This window comes from Salvelinus alpinus, chromosome 8 (assembly GCF_045679555.1).
Source record: "Salvelinus alpinus chromosome 8, SLU_Salpinus.1, whole genome shotgun sequence".
Classification (NCBI taxonomy): Eukaryota; Metazoa; Chordata; class Actinopteri; order Salmoniformes; family Salmonidae; genus Salvelinus; species Salvelinus alpinus.
The window spans coordinates 28,127,510-28,153,457 of record NC_092093.1 but is presented as its reverse complement, the minus strand read 5'-3'; the positions used below and the strand labels follow the sequence as shown (position 1 = coordinate 28,153,457).

At 43.3% G+C, this 25,948-nt stretch overlaps 1 protein-coding gene across 2 annotated transcripts in view; it reads left to right on the top strand.

The window, feature by feature from the left end:
• The window catches only part of LOC139582857 (estrogen-related receptor gamma-like), a 38,509-nt gene extending 14,409 nt beyond the window's left edge, over positions 1-24,100 (top strand). For both annotated transcript variants that reach the window (XM_071413248.1, XM_071413246.1), the window contains exons 2-8: positions 4,656-4,898; positions 5,025-5,182; positions 6,387-6,503; positions 17,749-17,859; positions 18,016-18,198; positions 23,275-23,544; positions 23,723-24,100. In XM_071413248.1, the coding sequence (XP_071269349.1) occupies positions 4,669-4,898; positions 5,025-5,182; positions 6,387-6,503; positions 17,749-17,859; positions 18,016-18,198; positions 23,275-23,544; positions 23,723-23,967 (1,314 nt within the window). In that variant the 5' untranslated portion in view covers positions 4,656-4,668 and the 3' untranslated portion in view covers positions 23,968-24,100. The remainder of the gene's footprint in view (positions 1-4,655; positions 4,899-5,024; positions 5,183-6,386; positions 6,504-17,748; positions 17,860-18,015; positions 18,199-23,274; positions 23,545-23,722) is intronic.
• Positions 24,101-25,948: the final 1,848 nt, after the last annotated feature.

Here is a 25,948-nt window from a genome sequence, read left to right as displayed (position 1 = left end):
CGTCCTCTGAGTGATGCAGAGACACCATTAGAATGTTTGCAGTCTCGTTACTTCAGCAGAGGAAATCGATACTTTGTCTGGATAGGCCAGAAAATGTGATACGTCACTACCTATTCAAATGTAGGGTGTGAAACCTGACACAGAGTGGAATCAGAAAAACAGACAGATGAGGTTTTCTGGCACTATAAGGCACTGGACCCTGCGACATTCACAGAGTGCTCTGTACACCAAAATATCAGTCGGAACTGCTTCAGAACCTCTCAAAGTAAATAGGGGACTTAACATCTAAGAGGTTTTAACCCTGTGATAATATTAGACAACAGCTCAGATAAGACCCTAACCAGAGGATAGCAGGAGATTAGACAGAGAGGGAGAGTGACTGTAGAGGATGTGGAGACAGAGAGGGAGAGTGACTGTAGAGGATGTGGAGACAGAGAGGGAGAGTGACTGTAGAGGATGTGGAGACAGAGAGGGAGAGTGACTGTAGAGGATGTGGAGACAGAGAGGGAGAGTGACTGTAGAGGATGTGGAGACAGAGAGGGAGAGTGACTGTAGAGGATGTGGAGACAGAGCATGTGTTTATGTTTTTGTGTAACTGTATGTTGTGTTAATATACAGTGTTAATATACAGTTATAAGAAAAGTCTTACCATGTTTGGTAGCAAAAATATGAAGAGCGATTATTGTCACCTGTTATTACATTAGCGTCAGATACTTTTTTTAAATGAATTGCTTTGTTATGCCAATAAAGCTTTTTGAATCGAAATTGAATTGAATTTAACAGCAAGTAAGAAATGGAGAGGGATAGAGAAAGATGGAGTAGAGAGGGGAGACAGGAAGTGAGGGAAACAAAGATAGGGTGAGAGCAAGAGAGCAAAAGAGATAAAGAGAGACTTATCAAACTGGTTTGACCCAAGCCCATTGAGACACTTAAATTAAGACTCTTATCGGTGGTGCTGGTTTTTCAGCTCAGGACTGATACCTCCTCATCTCCTATTGGCACATTAGGAATCACTGTACACGAATCTCCTCTGACCCAAACCACTGACCAGGGGGTTATGGATTAGGGATAGGGGTTAGGGGTAATTGAAGAAGTAATTTACATTTGAGTAATATGTGTCTCTTAGAGCCTCTTCACACTTACTACACGTTTTGTAAAAATATTATCGGCTACACATATTACTCCAATGTAAACTTGCGTACTTGCTACGTCTTTTATTGAGTTTTCAACTGAAATTACAGTAACAGCCTGTTACATTCTTTCATTTTCGCAGTAGCTGCCTGCTGCACCGAGTCACGTAAAATGATGGGAGCCCATTCCCACCACCAAAAGCATGTAAAATGTAGATCATACAAATAGGATATGTTTAAAAAAATATATATATTATTGTGTGGTGAGACAACAAAGTGAAAATAACTGTGATTGGACAAAAAGTAACAGGGCTGAGCTCGCTGTCTGCAGGGTTGTATCATTTGGGTCTTTGCATCTGTAATTAAAAAGTTACTCACACAGTATGTCATCACTATTGTGTTGATTGATTAATTAATTCCAGTCAATCATTTTGGATTAAAAAAGGCCTAAATTTGATCCCATTTAAACATTTTCAGAACACAATTAAATGGGCCTATTTTAGGCTATAAAAACAAGACGTTACATTTCCCCTGGCCAGGCCATGATGCGATCCCATAGGCTTCTCTAGGCTACCTGCGGCTGTGGTTGTTATCAGTAGGCTATAGTTGATCAAACTGAAGCACAGACTAATTGTGCTCGTTGACAAATCATGAGGCATTTTCTTTTATAGGTGGGTTTCCATATAAAACAGCTCATTGTGGTGAATTCACTTATACCCACATTTTCAATCGCAATTTGCTTTTACCATGATTTGCATGATATTGATAAAAATGAAGCCTGGTTTGTTGTCATGTTGTACGGTAGACCTGCTGTACTTTTATTATCACATGAGAGGGTTAATCATTATTATTCAATGTAATATGTGTAATATGTTTTAAAAGAAAAGTTTATGTCATTGATGAATAGTTTGTTCTTACTCGCTAGTGGCTACTGTAATATTTACGGTCAATTTGAGGTGCGGACCAAGAATGTCGAGTTGCCAGCCACAACGACAGGTAAGGCAGGGTTGTAATGTGAATTGAAAAGTAGAATTGTCTTTCATCATCCTGCTCCTCAGACTCTCCATCGTATCTCATAGTGGGAATAGGGCCTAAAAAAGGGTGCATAGCTAGAGTAACCTACATCCACATGAACCTATACCTAACATCTTAGATACATTTTGTAATGTTTGTAAAATATTTTTTCAGAATTGACTATTAGACTAAAACAAAATGAACCCAAATAATCCATTTATTGAGACATTCCCTCTCTCCCTCTACCTCTCGTTTTGCTTTGCGGTGTGTGTGTGTGTGTGTGTGTGTGTGTGTGTGTGTGTGTGTGTGTGTGTGTGTGTGTGTGTGTGTGTGTGTGTGCGTGTGCGTGTGCGTGTGCGCGCGCGCGTGTGCATCCGGCTCTTGTCTGGTTGGTCATTAGCTGTATTGTGACTGCTCATTTGAGAGTGAGTGTTGCCTCCTCTCCTTTCTTTCTACACACCCCGGGTTAATGGCCCAGCGATAGACCCCTTTCTCTCTCTCAGCTTCCATGTTTATCCCCCTCTCTCTCTCTCTGTCAATTAGAGTTGTTTTGGATATGGGCAGACAGAGAGTGTTACACACACACACAAACACACACACACACACACACACACACACACACACACACACACACACACACACACACACACACACACACACACACACACACACACACACACACACACACACACACACACACACACACACACACACACACACACACACACACACACACACACACACACACACACACACACACACACACACACACACACACACACACACACACTGTTGTTTGATAATGTACCTCTGAGTCTGTGATTTACACCCAGCGTCTATGGGAACTGCACTGACAGGGCTTTGATTAGCTTTTATGAAGAGCTGTAGATTATAGATCTGTCAGGTTAGATATCACACCACGTCTTACCATTCCACTCTAATGCTATTGCATTATGAGAGAAAAATCTACTGCCACTAAGTAATGGGAGAATGCCTCAATTCAGGTCTAGGTGGAGCTGACACAGCAATATCTACCTTTGTGATGGATAGCTGATGAGAGAACAAAATGGTCTCCTCACACTCCCTTGTCCTCTGCCAGCTTTATTGGACCACTTCGGAGTGAACAATATATCAGTTTATCTATTTTAATATAAAACTGAAGTAGAATGAGGTTGAAGTTTGAATGACTCTCTCTCTCTGAGTCTCTACCCCCCCCCCCCCCCCTCTCTCGCTCTTTCAATCTCTCTCTCTCTGTGGATTTCGAGGGGCGATAGAGCGTGGTCATGGTTGACTCTGGTGGTGTTTAGGGCAGCCAGATAGTTTGCCTGTCAAATGAGTGGTGGTCATGACCGTGTGGATTTACATGGCAGGAACAGAGCTTGGGTTCCTGCCATGAGCTGGGAGGGGGTATGGTGACACACGATGGCATGCAAGCATGTGTGTGTTTTTGTTCAAGTGTTTACGATGACACATGACCACATTTGAAAGCATGTCTGAGAATGAAGTGTGAATGAAGCGTGACGTGTGTACAGTATGTGTAGGTGGTAGGAGCCTATGGTCACATGGATCAGCATGTACTTGTGTGTGTGTGTGAGCATTATTTTAGAATACTGTCATGTGCATTGTAGCCCACTTTAGGGGGATGAACATACCTCCATACAGTAGAATGTGAAAGCACACTGTTTGTACTAGCATAGAAACACAACACATTCCCAAAATGAATACCTCTACAACGCTCAACTAGACAGAGTTAAAAATCAAATCTATAGACTTTGTTTAGGTAACTGAACACAATTGGTAATATCTACTACAGCCGAAGGCATCCGCTTGGTCCTAAAGCACACCATTGGCTCGTTTTGTATCACATTCCAAAGATAAAACTGGGGTGGACAAAAATGCAATTTCAGAATGTGGGGGGGGGGGGGACAAATCCCCCCATCCCCAGTGAAAGTTGTGCCCCTGACTACGGCATACCTTCCCCAAGAGGTCTGGAAGAAAAAAACTATCTGGTCCAGGATCTTTGTTTGGATTTCCATATGTTAAGCAATCTCCTGTGTGTGTAATGGACCTCAGCTTTGCATATGTGGGAAATTGCAAACGGCTGGGTGGGTGAGCGTGGAGATGGCTAGATAGACAGAGAGAGATAAAGGGATCAGGAGAGAGGGATAGGGGTACGAGGCACAGAGGAATAGGGAAAGAGAGTGACAGGGAATGGAGAGAGGGGGAGACGGTTCCTACCCTTTTTCTGTCTGTCCCTGTGATAGATGGAGTAAGGGAAAGGATAAAGGAAGTTTAGTGAAAAAGGGTGCTGGAAGATGGTTGGTCAGTGTGTACGTGGTCAGGACAGGTATGAGGTTGTATGGGAATGCATGGGTGGGTGTATTTGTGTAGGTCTACATTGAGGTCAAGTGTTGTAACTGACTGATAGATCTAGACAGAAAGGGCATGTTAAATCCATCATGCCATGTTACCAGATGTTACCATAAATGTATCCTATTGTTCCCCCCCCAGACTCCTTGGCAGGATGTCAGTGAGGGGCTTGGACCCCCCCTGTCCCCCTTCCATAAAGCATGAGCCCTCCAGCCCCAGCTCCCAGGGGGACAGCCCAGCCCAACCCAGTCCCGGGGGATCCTCCTCGGACAACAACTCCAGCTACGGCCCCCTGGGCAAGGGCCACAACCGCACCAACGGCTTGGACTCACCAGGGCTCTATGGACACAAAGCGGGCATGGGGAACAACGGCACAGCCAACAGGCGGGTGTTTGTGTGTCTTTTTGTCTGTCTCTGTGTGTATGTACCCATTTGTGTATGTATGGGTTTATGCTTGGGTGCATGTACCATATATGTGAGTGTAACCTCTCTCCCGCTCTCTCTCTCCAGGCGGTTGTGTGGTGAGGATGGCCAAGTGAAGTGTGAGTTCATGCTGGGTTCTGTGGCTAAGAGGCTGTGTCTGGTGTGTGGAGACGTGGGGTCTGGGTACCACTACGGAGTGGCCTCCTGTGAGGCCTGCAAGGCCTTCTTCAAGAGGACCATTCAGGGTAAGGCCAACTCACATAAGCATTGAGGTTAAGAGCTCAGCTGAAGTGCCCACGTGTGTAAAAAGTATATGGTCAAAGGGCAGCGGTGTATGGCTTTAAACAGATAAACCTGCAGTAGGCCGATGTGTTCCTACAGCCTGTTTTAGTATCAACACCTGATCAACTCTAAGGATGCAAGCTTACAGGTTCCCATGCCTTCTCCGCCTATACAGTAAAGGCCTTAGTGGTTGTGTTCAAATCAAATCCAAATCAAATGCGCTGAATACAACGGGTGTTTTCTTTACCATGAAATGCTTGCTTACGTGCCCTTCCTAATGATGCAGAGTATCAAAAAAATAGTAACACGAGGAATAAATATACAGAATGGAGCTACATACAGGGAGTACCAGTACCAGGTCAATGTGCAGAGGTACGAGGTATTTGAGGTAGATATGTACATGAAGGCAGAGTAAAGTGACTAGGTATCAGGATAGATAATAATAAGGGTAAAATAAAGAACAGAGTAGCAGCAGCATATGATGAGTGTAAAAGTGCATGTGTATGTACACATATGGTACACTGTGTATATGCTAACACGGTGGTGATCACGACAGCATGTGTTGCCAACAGTGTTTTAACCTGCCCCACAGCATCTGTTGTTTAAGCTGAGGACTGTTTACACAAGAGGAAAGTGTGGGAATGTGCTGGCCCTGTGTGTGTTTGTGGGTGTGGCTCATCCATATGTTTGCAGCATGTTGTGGTGTTGTTTTAATGTGATTGTCTGTGAATGGGTCATGGCCCTCGTAGGCTAAGACCCGCTTTAGGCTAGTTTAGCCACCACCGCACACAGATGGGCATGACAAGGGTCATGGTTCATACCTGGATGGCTGTCAGATGAAATGCTTACAGTAGATCAGGTGATCAGATGCTTCCTGGATGTAATAGGACGTGTCAGCTTAGAGTGCTGCTGATTGACTGACTTCCAGAACATTATCCTGGTTCTTCGTCATTGTTTCTTAGAGTTCCCTGTCTCTTTTCAGCATGTTGTTTGTTTTGAAGTGGTTGAATGAAAGGTTTTGTAAGTGATCGAAAAAATTGCCTCCTTTTCTTGACTGGCTTTTTGTCTCTACATCTGTCCTCCCCTCTCCCCTCTCTCCCTCTCTCCTCTCTGTCTTTCCATCTTTCTCTCTATCTACACCCCTTCTCCTTTCTCTCCAACCCACAGGTAACATCGAGTATAGCTGCCCTGCCACCAGTGAGTGTGAGATCACCAAGCGGAGGAGGAAGTCGTGTCAAGCCTGTCGCTTCATGAAGTGTCTCAATGTCGGCATGATGAGAGAAGGTGAGGAAGGAACCTCTCTACTCCTCAATGCCAAATACATGTACTCCTCTATTTTCCTTGAAATATATATACTCCTCCATATATGCCAATATATACTTTTCTGTATCCCAATATAACTTTATCCATTAAGTCGTATAACAGTGTTATAATACAATGAATAGAAAAAAATAATACAAATCAAGATCTTGGATATTTTTGTGGATATAAACTTCCTCTCAACTAATAGATGTGTATTCATTTCAGTGTGAAATGTAATTCCTTTGCCTGTTAAACAGGTCCAGCCCCTTGGTGTTTGCTACTTTGCCTGCTCACTGCTCAGTGTTCATGTATGGTGTATCTTCATAGGATGCTACTGTACCTCCAAAATAGACCATGGCTGTCTGCCACATACAGTGGATCTCCTTCTGACTCACTACTTTCACACACAGAATAGAAATAGATTATCCAGAACAACACACATATCGTACATTCTACATGGCCCCCAAACACTCAGGAGAGTTTTACAGTGAGTGTCTGGGCCAGCGCTCTCATGGTCTTGTGGTCAGGACTGGAGTGTGTGACTGGTGACATATTGTTGGCTAGATAAAGAAGTGACCCAAAAGGCAAAGCTTCACTGTATGAGCCACTTATTGAAGGCTGCATGTGAGCAATCGACAGCTGTTAATAGAGAGAGAGAGTTTACTGCCACCTGCTCCCTCCCCCTTCAGCTCATCAGCTTTGATTTAATCATCCGTCAACCAGGGTGAGAAGGATTCAGCATCTGTTTTCTGTCACCCTGTGTGTGTGTGTTTTGTGTGCGAGCATGTGCGTGTGCGAGCGTGTGCGTCTCCCTTTTTAATTAGCTCCTTTTAATAGGGGAAGGGCATCTCCCGCACCCAGCTCTGGTTCCTATAGCCTTGCCCCCCCCCCCCCCTCGTAAATTCCTCCAGATGCCTTGTGGGATTCCTGGACCTCCATGAAATGTGAACCGCCCCTCGTAACTCCCATCGTAAACCCCCTGGTAGTGGTCCTTGTAATGCACCCCATTGTGCCACGTAATGCCCCTCTTCCTCTGGGGGGCAGCAGTAAAGGTAGAGACCGGGGGTGTGCCTTTTAACAGGCGAGAGAGGTCCATGTAAACACAAGAGGATAGAGATCCCCGGTCTAGAATAGAGACCTGATTAGAAATTGATTAAGCATGGAACCACTGTTCGATTTTAGAATTCAGTAGGGCAGTGGACTAACAAACATTCTAATTGTTCCACTACTTGGAACACTGGTCTTACCTCATAGGGTTAAACCAGAAGAAGGGCTTTATGCATTCTCTCTCCCCTGATCATTGTTTATCTATCAGGTTTGTCCTTGTGTGTCGAGTATATGACAGTAAATCATATCACATAGGTCTAATCACATGGAATACTTTTTAAATGTAAATTCTGGGCACACAGTTGAAATAGAATGAGTAGAATTTGAATTATATGGCTAAGGCTTGGCCATATTACATACATAATAATAGCTTTATTCCTTAATTTGTTTATCTCTTCAAAGAATCAGAGTTTTTCACATCCTTTCATGACCCAGTGCATGACTAACAAGCTTCCAGTAGACCAGGGGTGTCTGACTCATTCCATGGAGGGCCTAGTGTCTGCGGATGTTTGTTTTTTCCTTTCTATTAAGACCTAGACACCCAGGTGAGGGGAATTCTTTACTAATTGGTGACCTTAATTCATCAATCAAGTACAAGGGAGGAGCGAAAACCTGCACACACTCGGCCCTCCGTGAAATTAGTTTGACAGATGTGCAGTAAGCTAATAAGGAAGGGTATTCGTTAACATCAGATCATTATCCAGGCAGCTTTACATAGTTCCTCCCTCAGTGGCTTTGCTGCTACACATACACTACCGGTCAAAAGTTTTAGCACACCTACTCATTCAAGGGTTTTTCTTTACTTTTACTATTTTCTACATTGCAGAATAATAGTGAAGACATCAAAACTATGAAATAACACATATGGAATCATGTAGTAACCAAAAAAGTGTTAAGCATATCAAAATATATTTTCTATTTGAGATTCTTCAAATAGCCACCCTTTGCCTTGATGACAGCTTTGCACACTCTTGGCATTCTCTCAACCAGCTTCACCTGGAATGCTTTTCCAACAGTCTTGAAGGAGTTCCCACATATGCTGAGAACTTGGCTGCTTTTCCTTCACTCTGCGGTCCGACTCATCCCAAACCATCTCATTTTGGTTGAGGTCAGGGGATTCTGGAGGCCAGGTCATCTGATGCAGCACTCCATTGCTCCCCTTCTTGGTAAAATAGCCCGTACACATCCTGGAGATGTGTTGGGTCATTGTCCTGTTGAAAAACAAATGATAGTTCCACTAAGCCCAAATCAGATGGGATGGCGTATCGCTGCAGAATGCTGTGGTAGCCATGCTGGTTAAATAAATTACAGACAGTGGCACCAGCAAAGCACCCTCACACCATAACACCTCTTCCTCCATGCTTTTCCTCCAATACACATGTGGAGATCATCCGTTCACCCACACTGCGTCTCACAAAGACTGCGGTTGGAACCAAAAATCTTGAATTTGGACTCCAGATCAAAGGACACATTTTCACCGGTCTAATGTCCATTGCTCGTGTTTCTTGGCCCAAGCAAGTCTTTTCTTCTTATTGGCATCCTTTAGTAGTGGATTCTTTGCAGCAATTTAACCATGAAGGCCTGATTCACACAACTTCCTCTGAACAGTTGATGTTGAGATGTGTCTGTTACTTGAACCCTGTGAAGAATTTATTTTGGCTGTAATTTCTGAAGCTGGTAACTCTAATGAACTTATCTTCTGCAGCAGAGGTAACTCTGGGTCTTCCATTCCTGTGGACGTCCTCATGAGAGCCAGTTTCATCATAGCGCTTGATGGTTTTTGCGACTGCACTTGAAGAAATTTCCGTATTGAAATGTTCCGTATTGACTGACCTTCATGTCTTAAAGTAATGATGGACTGTCATTTCTCAGACTGTCATTTCTCTTTGCTTATTTGAGCTGTTCTTGCCATAATATGGACTTGGTCTTTTACCAAATAGGGCTATCTTCTGTATACCCACCTCCCCTACCTTGTCACAACTGATTGGCCCAAATGCATTAAGAAGGAAAGAAATTCCACAAGTTAACTTTTTTAAGAAGGCACATCTGTTAATTGAAATGCATTCCAGGTGACTACCTCATGAAGCTGGTTAAGAGAATGCCAAGAGTTTGCAAAACTGTCATCAAGGCAAAGGGTGGCTATTTGAAAACTTTTTTGGGTTACTACATGATTCCATGTGCTTTTTTTCATAGTTTTGATGTCTTCGCTATTATTCTACAATGTAGAAAATAGTAAAAATAAAGAATAACACTTGAATGAGTAGGTGTTCTAAAACTTTTGACCGGTAGTGTACATGCTGACTGCAAATGTTTCATTGGTGCTCCAAACTTAAACATGTTGTGCCCTAGAAACTAATATGTAACCCTGTAAATACATTTAGTTTATTATAAAAAGCTAAATGTTTATACAAATACCTGTCATTGAAATTAAAAAGTAATTTGTGGAATATTAGGTTGTATAAAAACAATTTTACCATTTGAGATGCATTGCATTGAAAATTGTACAATGTCTCTTTAAGAAAAACGTTGCGTTTTGAACTGTTTAGGCTAGAAACAAGCCGTTTTCTCTGTAGTATGGGTTAACTTTTTCCTCTAGGGCACTCAAAAATAAGTTTTATTTGTAAAAAAAAATTGCAGTGGTGCTCCCGAATTAAAATTCCAGGTTGCACAGCATGATGCCATGTAGAATGTTGCCCTGGTCCGTTTCCTGCTCAGTGGATATCGTGCTCTTGATCCCACCCCCTTCGAGGGGTGCAGGGGGACATCAAACAGGGGTGAGGGCAGAGGGGAGGGGCAGTGACTCAACAACTGCCTCCTTATCGGACCCCTCAGATCAATCCAACAGTGTAGAATGTGTGTGCGTGTGTGTGTGTCTAAGAGCATGGTCTGAGAGTTACTCATACACATCAGAGCTAAGTGTAACTCTTCAGAGCGGAATGTGCTGACAACGAAAGGGACAAAAATAGCAGTGGAGGATAATCAGGATAACAGAGTACACACGCACACACATTTACATTACATTTGACATTTGAGTCATTTAGCAGGCACTTTTATCCAGAGTGACTTATAATTAGTGCATTCATCTTAAGATAGTTAGGTGAGACAAAAACACATCACAATCGTATTAATTACATTTTCCCTCAACAAAGTATTTATCAGCAAACTCAGTGCTAGTAAAAAAAGACAGGTGTTTTTGTTTTTGTTTTGTGGGTGCACCGTGAGACTTATTTAAGATACTCTTCAAAGAGGTAGGGAAGGCCAAGAGACCAGAGGTGGCGAACCGAATGCTTGGCTTGGGATGTAGGGTTTGAGCATAGCCTGAAGGTAAGGAGGGTCAGTTTCCCTCAGGGGTGGACTGGGACAATATTTTGGCCCTGGCATTTTATCCATTCATTACAGGAATCATGAAGATAATGCGCTTTACTGTTTGAAAAAATCATGGTTTTAGCCTCCCCAAAAATAGGAAGTTTTGAGTGAGATGACAATGTAGAATGTACGTTTTCTATGTTTATAGGCACCCTTTCCATTTTTTTATGATCCATGATGTTGGGTGTCTAACTGATGACAGGGTTTGAATGTGAGTTTGCGTGACCTCAGCTCAGATTCTTAAGAGACCCATGGGATGCCGGCCATGTCACCTTTTTCATTGTTTTATTTTTATATACATTTTTGAGGGTGTCAATTTTGACCAGCCCTCCCAATAAAAGAATGGTCGAGCCCATCTGGCATTTGCCAAAATTGCCAGATGCCCAATCCGCCCCTGGTTCCCCTTGCTGCTCTGTAGGCAAGCACCAGGATCTTGAAGATGATGCGAGCTTTGACTGCAAGCCAGTGGAGTGTATGGAGGAGCGGGGTGACATGGGAGAACTTAGGAAGGTTGAACACCAGGCGGGTTGCGGTATTCTGGATAACTTGCAGGGATATGATGGCACAAGCTGGGAGCCCAGCCAACAGAGGGTTGCAATAGTCTAGATGGGATATGACAAGTGCCTGGATTAGGACCTGCGCCACTTCCTGTGTGAGGAAAGGTCGTACTCTACAGATGTTGTAGAGCCGGGGTATTCAACTCTTACACTACAAGGTCCGCAGCCTGCTGGTTTTCTGTTTTACCTGATAATGACTGGAACACGCCTGGTGTCACAGGTCTAAATCAGTCCCTGATTAGAGGGGAACAAGGAAAAAATGCAGTGGAACTGGCTTCGAGGTCCAGAGTTGAGTTTGAGGGTTGTAGAGCATGAACCTGCAGGAGCAAGTCACTGCTTTATTGTTTGCAGAGAATGACAGGGTGTTGTCCATGGTCACACCACTCTTGGAGGGGGAATCTGTGGAGTTCTCAACCGTGATGGAGAGGTCTTGGAGCGGGCAGGCCGATTATGAAGTGCCTGAGATGGCCAATCTTGAGAGGGTGGAGAGGAGGATCTGATGGTTCACTGTGTCGAAGGCAGCGGATAGATCTAGGAGGATGAGAACAGAGGAGAGAGAGTCAGCTTCCTCAGTGGTCTCAGCTGAGTGAGTTGCCTTGAAGCCTGACTGGTTAGGGTAAAAAATAATATTCTGAGAGAGATAACGAGAGAGTTGGTCAGAGACAGCAAGCTCAAGTGTTTTGGAAAGAAATGAAAGAAGGGTTACTGCCTGGTAGTTTTTGACGTCAGAGGGGTCGAGTGTTGGTTTCTTTAGGAGGGGAGCAGCTCTGGCCATCTTGAAGTCAGAGGGGACGCAGCCAGTGGTCAGGGATGAGTTGGTGAGGGAAGTGAGGAATGGGAGAAGGTCTCCAGAGATGGTCTGGAGAAGGGGATGGGGTCAGGTGAGCATGTTGTTGGCGGCCGGACATCACTAGTCGCAGGATTTCATCTGGAGAGAGAGGGGAGAAAGAGGTCAAGGCATAGGGCAATTCTGTGTAAGTGGGATCAGTGGGCTTAGTCGGCTGAATGAATGAGGAGCGGATGTCATTTTTTTCAAAGTGGTTGACGAAGTAGTCTGCAGAGTAGGAGGAGGGAGGGGGAGGAGGTAGAGGACTATGGAAGGACTAAGAAAGTGGAGAAGAGTTTCCCAGGGTTGAAGGCAGAAGCTTGAAATGTAGAGTGATAGAAAGCAGCTTTAGCAGTGGATACAGAGGAAGAGAAGATAGAGAAGGGAGTGGAAGGATGATAGATCCTCTGGAAGTTTAGTTTTCCTCCATTTCCACTCAGCTGCCCGCAGCTCTGTTCTGTCAGTGCGCAGTGAGTCACTCAGCCACGGAGCGGAAGGGGAAGGTCGAGCCATCCGGGAGGAAAGATAGACAGTGAGAGTCAAAGGATGCAGAAAGGGAGGAGAGTAGGGTCGAAGAGGCAGAGTTAGGAGGGAGAAGGATTTAGCAGAAGGGAGAGATGATAGAATAGAAGAGGAGAGAGTAGTTTGAGAGAGATAGTGAAGATTGCTGCGATGCATGACCATCTGGGTAGGGAAAGGGGGATACCTTGTCAGTTGTACAACTGAATGCATTCAACTGAAATGTGTCTTCCGCATTTAACCCAACCCCTCTGAATCAGAGAGTTGTGGGGGGCTGCCATAATCGACATCCACGTCTTCGACGCCCGGGGAACAGTGGGTTAACTGCCTTGCTCAGGTGCAGAACGACAGATTTTTACCTTGTCAGCTCGGAGATTTGATCCAGCAACCGTTCGTTTACTGGCCCAACACTCTAACCACTAGGCTTCCAGGCAGGGTTGGAGGGGTAGGGTTGGAGGAGAGATGGAGAGAAAATTAAACAAAGTAGTGAAACATGGTGGGGGGTTGCAGTGAGATTAGTAGGCAAACAGCCTCTAGTGAATATGGGAGGTGAATGGGAAAGGGTGAGGTCAAAAGTGGAAAGGAAGAAGAGCAAAGAATTGAATTAAAGTCAGGCGTCGGGAGGTTAAAGTCGCCCAAAACAATGAGTGGTGAGCCATCGTCAGGAAATGAGCTTATCAAGGTGTCAAGCTCATTGAGGAAATCTCCAAGGGCACCTGGCTGGTGTTAGATGACAACAATGTTAAGCTGGAGTGGACAAGTGACAGTGACTGCATGAAATTCAAATGAGGAGATAGACAGGTCAGAGAGGGGGAAAAGTAAAAATCTCCACTTAGGAGAAATGAGTAGCCCTGTCACACAACCATGACGACCAGATGCTATCGGACTATGAGAGAACACATACTCAGATGATGAGAGAGCAGCTGTAGAAGCAGTGTTCTTTGGGGTAATCCATGTCTCTGTCAGGGCCTAAAATGTAGGAACTGAAGGGCAATATCTATTGACCGCAGATCGGCAGTTCCAAATGCTGCCGAGACTAGGAATTTCACGTGTTGTGCGCGCAGTGTAAACTAAATTAGAAGGGTTGCACAAAATTAGATCATTAGAAAAGAACTAGGTAAGATAACTCAAGTGAAAGAGTGGTGTGGAGACTTTCTCTCTTTCCTTCGTCAAAACAACTCGGCAGATAGTCTTTGTTTCGGCGACAATACTGCCGCTTGATAATACCACTGCTTACAGCTGCCACTGAAGAAACAGGGGAAACTGAAGTACAAAGTACTAATTGCCTAGCAGAGGTGAAAGACACCTTCCAGCACTGATTGCTAATTGCCTCGCAGAGGCACATACACATACACATACACACACACACACATACACACACAGACAAACAAACACACACACACACACACACACACACAAGAACACATACACAAAGGGTTGGGTATGTTACTTTTTAAATGTAATCCATTACAGTTACTAAATCAAATCATATCAAATTTTATTGGTCGCATACACATGGTTAGCAGATGTTAATGTTAATGTAGTGAAATGCTTGTGCTTCTAGTTCCGACCGTGCAGTAATATCTAACAAGTAATCTAACAATTTCACAACAACTACCATATACACACAAGCGTAAAGGAATGATTAAGAATATGTACATATAAATATATGGATGAGCGATGGCCGAACGGCATAGGCAAGATGTAGTAGATGGTATAGAGTACAGTATATACATTTGAGATGAGTAATGTAGGCTATGTAAACATTACATAAAGTGGCATTGTTTAAGTGTCTAGTGATACATTTATTACATCCAATTATTAATTATTAAAGTGGCTATAGATTTGAGTCTGTATGTTGGCAGAAGCCACTCAATGTTAGTGATGGCTGTTTAACAGTCTGATGGCCTTGAGATACAAGCTGTTTTTCAGTCTCTCAGTCCCAGCTTTGATGCACCTGTACTGACCTCGCCTTCTGGATGATAGCGGGGTGAACAGGCAGTGGCTCGGGTGGTTGTTGTCCTTGATGATCTTTTTGGCCTTCCTGTGACATCGGGTGGTGTAGGTGTCCTGGAGGGCAGGTAACTACTACCCACTGGGCTAGTAGTTACCTGTCCAAAATTGAAATCAGTAACGTAACTTTTGGGTTACCCAAATTCATTAACGTAATCTGATTACTTTCAGTTACTTTCTGAGTACTTTCCCCGTAAGAGGCATTAGAAGACAAAAATGATCCATCAAAGCATTTGGTGTGTCATCATAGTGGTCTCTGACTTGTGGTCAGACTCGCTCAGGTGGAACGAACTAAAACTTGCGCCTTTTTTCAATGCTGAATTGAATGCCATTGAGAAAACATAAAGGTGTCATAATATTTTTTTTTCTCACAAACATTTACATATTAAAGTCATTTAAAGGTAATTTCTGAATTGATAAGTAATCTGGTTTTTCAAAAGTATCTGTAATCTGATTACAATATCTTTGCTGGTAACGTAACTGATTATGGTTACAATTTTTTTGTAATCAGATTACATGTTCACACCAAACCTCACCACCTCTAACGCAGGTAAGCATTTTTCGTAATGAATCTTGTTCTGGATGCAGCACTGCAGTTACTACTAGCTGGCACAGCCACAAAGTCATAAAATCTGATTTTGAACCTAACCCTAACCTTAACCACACTGCTAATCCGAATGCCTAACCCTAGCCTTAAATTAAGACCAAAAATCGAATTGTTGTTTTCATTAATTTTTACAAAATAGCTAGCCAATTTTGACTTTGCAGGTGGCCCATCTAGCAGAAATCGCTCAGGGCAAAATTCATTATAATAAACGTCAACCTACAATGTCAGTCCTTCCACTGTGGTCGGAAATATGGTCTGGATTAGTCTAGCAGTTGGCAGTTTCTACAGTTTGAGGTTTGGGACGGGTGATGAGGGATGAGGATGTGTGTGTAGGGAGAGGGATTTCACTGTGTTGACACATACACTGGATTATGTGAAAGCAAAGGGGCAATAGTGTGTGTGTCAACACAGTGAAATCCCTCCCAGTACACACATCCTCATCCTTCATCATCACCCGTCCCAAACGTCAAACTGTAGCACCTGCCAACCGCTAGACTAATCCAGACCGTGTTTCCAACCACAGTGGAAGGACCAACATCACTAAAGCTCCAGGGGTCTTAGCTTACCCGCCTGTTCACTCATTAATACCCCTCTCATCTCCTCCGGCCAGAGGGGGGACCAAGTCACTATTATTCAAGTCAAAAGTAAGTCTCAAGTCGAGCACCAAGTAGAACGGGTAGAGTCTCGAGTCAAGTCCAAGTCGTGTATTCTAAGACCAAGTCAAATCGAGTGGAGTCTCAAGTCAAGTAAAAAACAAACAAAAAAAACATGCAATTCCTTATTTAAATACAAATCTTTGTCTATTTATTGAGGCTACCAGACAGCCCTTTTGATTATTTTGTCTGCAACACATTTGGTTATGTAATAATTATTTAAAAAATTTAAATCCAAATGCAAGCTTCATAAGTAAATTTCAAGCCATTTTGACATACCAAAAGACAAGTAGCTCTGTGTTAGTAATTGTTGCTTGATGCTCCCTTGCTGGTGAGCTTGCAAAGTAAACAGTTCATATTCTTGGTCACCTAACAATTTTTGGAGCTGCATATTTATTTATGGCAATCCTCTCCTACAATTTGAAGTTTGCGCTGCATCCGATCCTATAGCTGTACAGCAAATCAACAATCTGTTAGCTAGCTCACCCGACTTGCGTTGATTGACAGTTTGCTGGTCCAATCAGAGAGCCGACTGTGCGTTTCACTAGCCAATCTGTTGCACGTTTTTTTGCAAGTGCGTTGCTGCGACTACTGTCTCTGGCTGCGTGCAGTGTAATCCATGGAGACTCTGTGCCACAAAATGAGTGACAAAACTTTACAAAACCTGCCCAGATCATTTCAAGGCTTCAGTCTCAAGTCAAAGTCTAGTCCCCAGTCTTGAGGTTACAAGTCCAAGTCAAGTCTCAAGCTATTTTATTTTCTATCAAATCGAGCCTCAAGTCATTAAATTTGTGACTTCAGTCAGACTTGAGTCAAAGTCATGTGACAGGAGTCTACACAGCTCTTATCTTACTATTCAGGGACTAGTGATGTGTCATCAGGGAGTTAAGCATCTCATATAAAGAGAAATTGGCATGCTCAGCTCAAATTTTGTAGTGACGAAAGAAAGGTCTTCGGGTGTTGGGTTCAAAAGGCATATATTTGAAGAAAGGAAAAAAAACTGCACTCACTGAAATTGTCTTTACGTTGCCATGTATTTTTTCTAGCAGCAGAGGTCAGAACAAACGGACTTGTTTCGGCAGCAGCCTTTGTTCTGACCTCTAATAAAAGCTCTCTAGGTCACATTAGTATGACAGATGCATTCTCTTTGGAGGGGGATAGGGTGTCACTGGATGGTGGAGTGTGCCAATGTGCGTGCGCGCATGTCCGTGTGTGTTTGTGTGCTGTGGCTGTGAAATATCACCCCAAATTCTACCCCCACCACGTGCCCCTTTTTACCCCCCTAATCTTGCTGTTAGCTCCTTATCTCCATGTTGATGGTTACCGCTGAGCTTGTTAAGATGAGCAGTTGTCATCGTGTGCCTATGTGTTGTTTCTTACTGTGTTACAGGGTTGTGACATCTCTAAGGCTCCCTATAATCTTAAAGATGTCACAAATGTCAATCAAATGAACTTGAAGAGTGCATCACTCTCCTGGTTTTGAAATTGTGGTAGTGTGTTAAACAGGAACACAGTGTTTTTGTGTACACATGCAAGTGTTTAATGTACCTAAAGTTGAGTGCGTGTGTGTGTCCCCCAGGTGTGCGTCTGGACCGGGTGCGTGGGGGCAGACAGAAGTACAAGAGAAGGATAGACTCTGAGAACAGCCCCTACCTCAACCCTCAACACGGCCTGCCACAGAAGAGAACATGTAAGAATACAAAAAAACTCTCTCCCTTTTTCTTTTTTTCTCTCTCTCACGACAGGCTCAGATTTGTGCATTTAGATATTAATAAAGGTTATTTTAAATGAACATCTCTCGTTCTCTCTCTCTCTCTCTCTCTCTCATTCTCTCTCTCTCTCTCAGTTCCTCTAGGTGGTCTGGTAGAGAATAAGGTGGTCTCTCTCCTGCTGGTGGCTGAACCAGAGAGTATCTTTGCCATGCCAGACCCCACCGTCCCCGACAGTGACATCAAAGCCCTGACCATACTGTGTGACCTTGCCGACCGCGAACTGGTGGTCAACATCGGCTGGGCCAAACACATCCCTGGTAGGAAAACATACAGATACAGGAATACATGGGTATACTGCACATACACACACACATGCACACAGACACACACACACACAGGGGCATAAACACACATCATAGTCACACACATCATAGTCAATAAAACTCTTATCAGCTCAGAGTGGAGATTGTTGCCCCCTGAGTTGGATTAAGACTTTAGTCCAGACACAGAAAACAGTGTGAATCTATATGTATGTACAGTGAGGGAAAAAAGTATTTGATCCCCTGCTGATTTTGTACGTTTGCCCACTGACAAAGAAATTATCAGTCTGTAATTTTAATGGTAGGTTTATTTGAACAGTGAGAGACAGAATATCAACAAAAAAATCCAGAAAAACACATGTCACAAATGTTATAAATTGATTTGCATTTTAATGAGGGAAATAAGTATTTGACCCCCTCTCAATCAGAAAGATTTCTGGCACCCAGGTGTCTTTCATACAGGTAACGAGCTGAGATTAGGAGCACACTCTTAAAGGGATTTGAATTTGAAAATCCCCAATGCAAAAATAACCATTCTATCAGAACTTTCAGCACTCTGAAGTTGATGTTAGACAAAAATCTGGCAGAGTTCATGTGTTATGGTGTTGACAAAAATATTATTTTTATTTTTCATTCAAATGGTATATACAGCAGCAATTGCGTTTTTCCTCAGTTGCTTTATGACTCTAAAACCTAATTAAATTGAACATATTTGAACCAAAATTCCTATTCTATTTTAATCTTTCAGGCAGATGGAGTTGACTGTTTATAGTTGTGACCATGGTGATTCAAATATTGTTTGTTTAAATCTATCAAAAGTAGAGAACTTTACAGACCATGAGTGGTTCTGTTGCACTACATGTAATGAGGACATGAATAAGGGGTCCTTAAGGGTATAGCTGACCCTGCTCATTTCTGATTCATTTAGGATTTTAGACAAATCTGACGGAGTTGACCACATATTTTAGGAATCACAGTTTTAAAATAAATATTATTTAAAGTCACAGAAAGAAACTACATACATTCAGTTAAATTGTAAACCCTTTTTTGGAGAGTTTGAAGTTGGCATCCTTTGCTCTGGACAATGGCATTTCCAGGCATAGAGCTCACATGGAAATTAACAATATAAATCTTTCCCTTATAAATTTCCCCTAAATATAAATGTTAATCTCAAATAATCCCTGAGCTAATTTCCTGCTATTCTACACATTTTGCCATTAGACTGAGAGAAACAAAAATATAACACAACATATAAAGTGTTGGTCCCATGTCTCATAAATTGAAATAAAAGATCCCAGAAATGTTCTATATGCACAAAAAGCGTATTTCCCTTAAATGTTATGCACAAATGTGTTTACATCCCTGTTAGTGAGCAATTCTCCTTCGCCAAGATAATCCATCCACCTGACAGGTGTGGCATATCAAGAAGCTGTTTAAACAGCATGCTCATTACACAGGTGCACCTTGTGCTGGGGACAAGGTTCACAACACAATCCCACAGATGTCTCAAGTTTTGAGGGAGCTTGCAATTGGCATGCTGACTGCAGGAATGTCAACCAGAGCTGTTGCCAGAGAATTCAATGTCTCTACCATAAGCCGCCTCCAACGTCATTTCACAATCGCAGACCATGTGCAACCATGCCAGCCCAGGATCTCCACATCCGGCTTCACATGCCAGCACAGGACCTCCAAACCCGGTCAGGTGAAGACTTTCTGCACAAACTGTCAGAAACCCTCTCAAGGCAGCTCATCTGCGTGCTCGTTGGCCTCACCAGGGTCTTCACCTGACTGCAGTTTGGTGTCATAACCAACTTCAGTGGGCAAATGCTCACCTTCGATGGCCACTGGCATGCTGGAGAAGTGTGCTTTTCACGGATGAATCCCTGTTTCAACTGTACAGTCGCGTGGGCGAGCGGTTTGCTGATGTCAACGTTGTGAACAGAGTGTCCCATGGTGAGGTTATGGTATGGGCAGGCATAAGCTACGGACCACAAACACAATAGCATTTTATCGATGGCAATTTGCATGCACAGAGATGCCATTCATCCACTGCCATCACCTCATGTTTCAGCATGATAATGTATGGCCCCATGTCGCAAGGATCTCTACACAAGCAAAAAATGTCCCAGTTCTTCCATGGCCTCATCAGACATGTCACCCATTGAGCATGGTTTGGAATGCTCCGGATCGATGTGTACAGCGTCTTCCAGTTCCCGCCAATATCCAGCAACTTCGCATAGCCATTGAAGAGGAGTGGGACAACATTCCACAGGCCACAATCAACAGCCTGATCAACTCTATATAAAGGAGATGTGTCGTGCTTGCATGAGGCAAATGGTGGTCACACCAGATATTGACTGGTTGTCTGATACAAGGTATCTGTGACAAACAGATGCATATCTGTACTCCCAGTCATGTGGAATCCATAGATTAGGGCCTAATACATTTATTTCAATGGACTGATATGAACTGTAACACAGTAAAATATTTGAAATTGTTGCATGTTGCATTTATATTTTTGTTCAGTGTAATGACGAGTTCATATGCTATCTGGGGAGCCCGACAATATAATAATATTGTTTTTATTTTGAGGCGGGGGTATTTTCTACGCCATTGGTCACTTGACCATGTGCCAGAGCCTAGTACCACCTGAAAGTATTAGTAGTCTAAATGTTTCCCTCCTTCCTCCCTGCTACTAAGAGGAGTGTGTAGGGAGAACTCCTCCTAATTAGTACTCTCCTGGATGGAGGGCATAGGAGGCTAAATAAGCTGTTTAAGCCTGTTTAAGCAAGCCAGGGTTTAGTTGTGTAGTGACAACACATATGGATCATCGGACACACGCTAATGGTGGCGATAAAGAGGAAGACGCCATCTTTCTTCGCCCCCCTCTGTTGAGTTTGCATTCCAACCTGTTGTGGATACATGGTTGAGCTTGTGACAGCCCTGTCTCTCAGTCACTCTCTCTCTGGGAAGTGTGTTGATCTGGGCTAACTGGGAAAACTAGTCCCTCCCACAACTTCACCCATTGTGACAGACAGGATTAGATATCTGTCTAACTGTATAATTGTCCTGCCTCGTTTAACCAAACAACGTGAGATTTCGTTTAATAAACTTTAACTGTATTTTATATTTCCTGTTGAATTTCCTTACATAAGTGATGTTACATAATTTGTCAGGATACACAAACCTTAAGAAATCTAATGGCTTTCCACAAAAAGATGGCAGCCAAGTAGATAGCAGTGAAGGTAGATATGACCATATATCCAGTATCTTTTTCACCTCTCTCTTTCCCCAAGCTTTCTCTCTCTCACTCAGATGAACGTCTCTCTCCTCTATCAGCAGTTAATGTCCTGTTCACACCCAAAACATCACTAGGGAAACACCTGTATTTTTGTTGATTTTTGTCCAGTAATGCTTACACAACAAGCTACCTAAGCAGGTGTGTGTGTGCAGACTTTCCTGATCAGCACTTTCATTGTTCTCAAAGAAAGGAGGAAGAGCAACAAAGCGTTCCCCTACTAGCTGCCTTGGAACTCTTCTTCTCTGCTTGTCACCAGTGTTTACTGTCAGAGTGGGAGTCAAACACAGTCAGTCATATGTTTGTATGTATTTGTTTGCCAGTGGAGTGTTTGTCTGTCTGGGGAAGTGGAGCAGTCATGAGAAACAACCAGAGCACAGACACACCAGGGACCCACCTCAGGTGGTGACAGAGAAAGAGAGAGACTGAAAGAGAAACTGAGAGAGAATGAGAGAGTGGGGTGATAGTGATTGAGAGAGAGAGAGATTGCGATAGAGATAGTCAGATAGATCTTGTGAGAGGGGGAGAGAGAGATACAGTAGAAAAGGACAAAGAGAGGAGGGAAAGTACTCTCAGCTCTACACCAATTGTAGCACCGTAATGGTGGTGTCACATCAGCTCTGTGTGAGTGGCAGGCTACAGCCCATGGCTGGAGGAACCAGTGTCCTGGCAGAGGGGCCCAGGCTGTATTTGCTACTGCCCAGGGGGAGGTGAGTCCCCCCCCTCCCCTGTCTGGTCCTGTCATGAAGACTGACATTGATTCTGTCTGAGGGCCAGGCTGGGAGAAGATGAGCTGGCTTAAGACCCTCTCTCACTCCACGCTTTGGCCTTTTTTAGCCTGCCGTAAGTTGGCTGTGAGGTAAGTATGTATGCGTGTCTGTAGGGGCTCAGCTGAACCCTTCAAGCCCAGATAACCCTCTCAAATCGAAGCCTGTGAGCATATCATTGTCCCAAGATCTTCACATACTCGCAACCATTACTACAGCTTTGAGAATGCGGGACCTCTTTGTTTGGCACATTGTCTTGTCTCTGTGGGACAGAAGAAGTTGCTGATGCTCCTTTACAGTGTGTGTCCCATTGTGTGTGACCATATAGAGGTGTCCTCAAAGACAAAGGTTTATACAATGCTTCTCTCTCCTCTACTGATCAATCGTTCCATACTGGAAAGCAGATCCCTATCGACCAATGAAAGAGTCCACAGATGGCGTTCCAATCAATCTGGGAGAGATAAGAAAGGGGCGGGAGCCACAGGCGTCACCGTGGCGATTGTAAAAGTGCCCGGACCCTGATAAGAATCACTGATGGTGTCAAAAATGAAAGCCTCCCCCTCCTTCATTCTGTCAAGTAATCAATCTGTTTTTTAAATTATGCTGTGTGGGTTGTGTGAGGAGACTACAGAGTGTGTGGATCTAATCATGCTCACATGGGGGTGTATTTGTCGTTCAAACGGGGTGTCTTTATTGGATGGACAACTTAAGACTTTCACTATTAAACTGCTCTACACCTCCTGCCTCTGTCCCTCTGTCCCTCTACCCCAACTGACCCCTCGGCCAGTAACCCTTCGGTTGACCTTGGTCTAATATCTCCAATAGGTCCAGCCATTCTGACTGAAACCATCACAATTACATTTTCGAGTGCAGATGTTTTTGAAATTCTTCATTTGTATCTTTTCATTGAAGATTTGTCTTCATTTCCCTTTCTCTCTTTATCCCTATTTTGACCTAGCTAGCTCTAACCTCTCAATTTCTCCCTTTTCTCCATCCCTCTTTCTACAGGTTTCCCCTCACTCTCGCTGGCAGACCAGATGAGTCTACTGCAGAGCGGTTGGATGGAGATTCTGATCCTGCGTGTGGTGTTTCGCTCGCTGGCCTTGGAGGATAAGCTGGTGTATGCTGAGGACTACATCATGGATGAGGAGCAGTCCAAACTGGCAGGTGTACTGGACCTAAACAATGCCATACTGCAGCTGGTGAAGAAATACAAAGCCATGAGAATAGAAAAAGAGGAATTTGTTATTGTCAAGGCCATTGCGCTGGCTAACTCAGGTATGGAACTTCACTGTTGATGTTGGTATAATTTACGTTGAGTTAGGCATGTCTTTTCCAATGACTATTTGCCTTTTCTTGCGTTCAATCTCTGCATACAGTATATGCCAACAACATCTTACAACGTTTCCCTTCCTCTCCATTTCCATCTGTCTTCCCTCTCCCCCTCTCTCCACAGACTCCATGCAGATAGAGGATGTGGAGGCAGTCCAGAGGCTCCAGGATGTGCTCCATGGGGCCCTGCAGGACTATGAGAGTGCCCAGCATACAGAGGACCCTCGGCGGGCAGGCAAGATCATCATGACCCTGCCCCTGCTCCGGCAGACGGCTGCCAGGGCCGTCCAGCACTTCTGCAGCATCAAGCAAGAAGGCCGTGTGCCCATGCACAAGCTGTTCCTGGAACTGCTGGAAGCCAAGGCCTGACCAGCCATGTGGGACTAGGATCACATAAAGGAAGGATAGGGTAGTGATGTCATAAAGGTCAAAATTAATGCAGGAAGTGGTACTTGACAAGGCTAACACAGCCCTGCTCACATTACAAACTCAGGAGGAGAGGAGAGGAGAAGAGAAGAGAAGAAAGGAGAGGAGAGGAGGAAGGACTGACATCACCTCAGTGACAGGGATAACTACCTTCCAAGGGATTTTGATGGTAGTTATTGATATGTACGTAAACATTGCTAGTGAAAAGGAAGAAAGACACAAAACTTGAAGATCCTCTAGGATTATTATTTGTGTGAAACCAGCTCTAAGCCTGTTCATCTTGCATTGTAGTGCTTTAATAACTTTTCTTTTTAAAATAAAAAGAACTGTGGACAGTCTTGCCAAAGAATGGTGTGGGATACACAGTTAAACAATGCGGCAAATGGTCACAATAAAGTATGGTGTCCCGTAAGACACTTAACTAGCAGAAGTTAGGGTCACTTGATTTTACTGAAATATTTTCAGGGAAAGACATGAAGTACATTTGACCCACAGATTATGAAGGTGAGGGGAGAAATTGAAAATAAGATGTATTTATTGTTGGCTTAATTATTTTGTTGTTTTGTTTTTTATTTACCAGTGTGGCATTAATGGAAAATAAGAGGAACAAATATAGATCCTTTTCGTAAGATTTTTAAGTACTTTTGTTTTAATAAGTAAATAAAACATTTTGTACTAGCTTCACAACTAAACTCATGGCACTGATACCTGTACTATAACATAGCATCTAAGGCAATATAATAATGTACAGTGCATTGAAACATTGTATTTTTTGCATTGAGTTGTAGATTACAAAATTGTGCAAAATACTGCTTTTCTTTCTTATGATGAAAATCTGGTGGTGGTTTTTCAAATGTGTCTCTGTGTGTTTCTGTTTCAGAAACTAGAAATGTCTGAAAATCATAAATGTTCAAATGAAGGGAAACTAAATTGGTAGGAATGTTACTACTGACAACTGTCATGCATTTATCTCAGAAGTCCATTATTTGCTCCATCTGTGCACTGGTAATGGAATAATCTGTATATTTTTGTGACAAAGTATATTATAAAGTGTGATCCAGCAATACTGTGTGGACGGGATGTAAATGTATGTATTCTGTAGGCCTATATAAAGTCCAGCGCCAACAGAGATGTAACCCATGTTCAGATGAGATGTACACTACTACTACTACCATTCTCAGGATTCTAGGGCAATAAAGATGCTTCAAGTTTGAAAGAGTCTTCATCCTATTTTAGGTTTATGACACAATCATAATTCCCTGTCAGACTCTTGGGAGATGGGAGATCCTCACAAGCCTCGTTTAAACCTGGTTCTAACTTGCGTCCTTTGTCCTGATCTTGTCCACATTCTGATTGTGCCACATTTTTAGACAGGTGTAGACAATCAAAAGACACATTGTGATCTGATTGTGATCAGATCATCCTGCCCACCTCTGGAGGTAGTCAGACATGCATTGTCTGGACATCTTACAAGTATAGACAGATCTGGACAGAGAAACCATTGACTGATTACATCAATATGTGTCTTACAATAAATAAAAAATATTTTGAAAGAATAGCTTTGAAATATTTGCATAAAGGAAGCGACCAGGAAATGTGGTCAAAATGCAGACACATTGGATGGATAACAGACACATTTTAATACCATGTGTAGACACATTTCTGGAAATATGGGTACAATCAGAATGTAGACAAGATCGTGACAAAGGACCCATGTTAGCAACAGGTATAAACAGGGCTACTGATAAAGTAGAGGGGAAATGAAAGGAGGGAAGAGAAGAGGGATATAGTGAAGGAATGGAGAGGGGTAGAAATGGAGGTGATCAGTGAGGAGAAGAGAAGAGGTGTAGAGAAAGATGGAGGCACTCTGTGGGACCTTAGTATAAATTATAGACACCCAGAGGCTACCGGAGTGACTTATGTC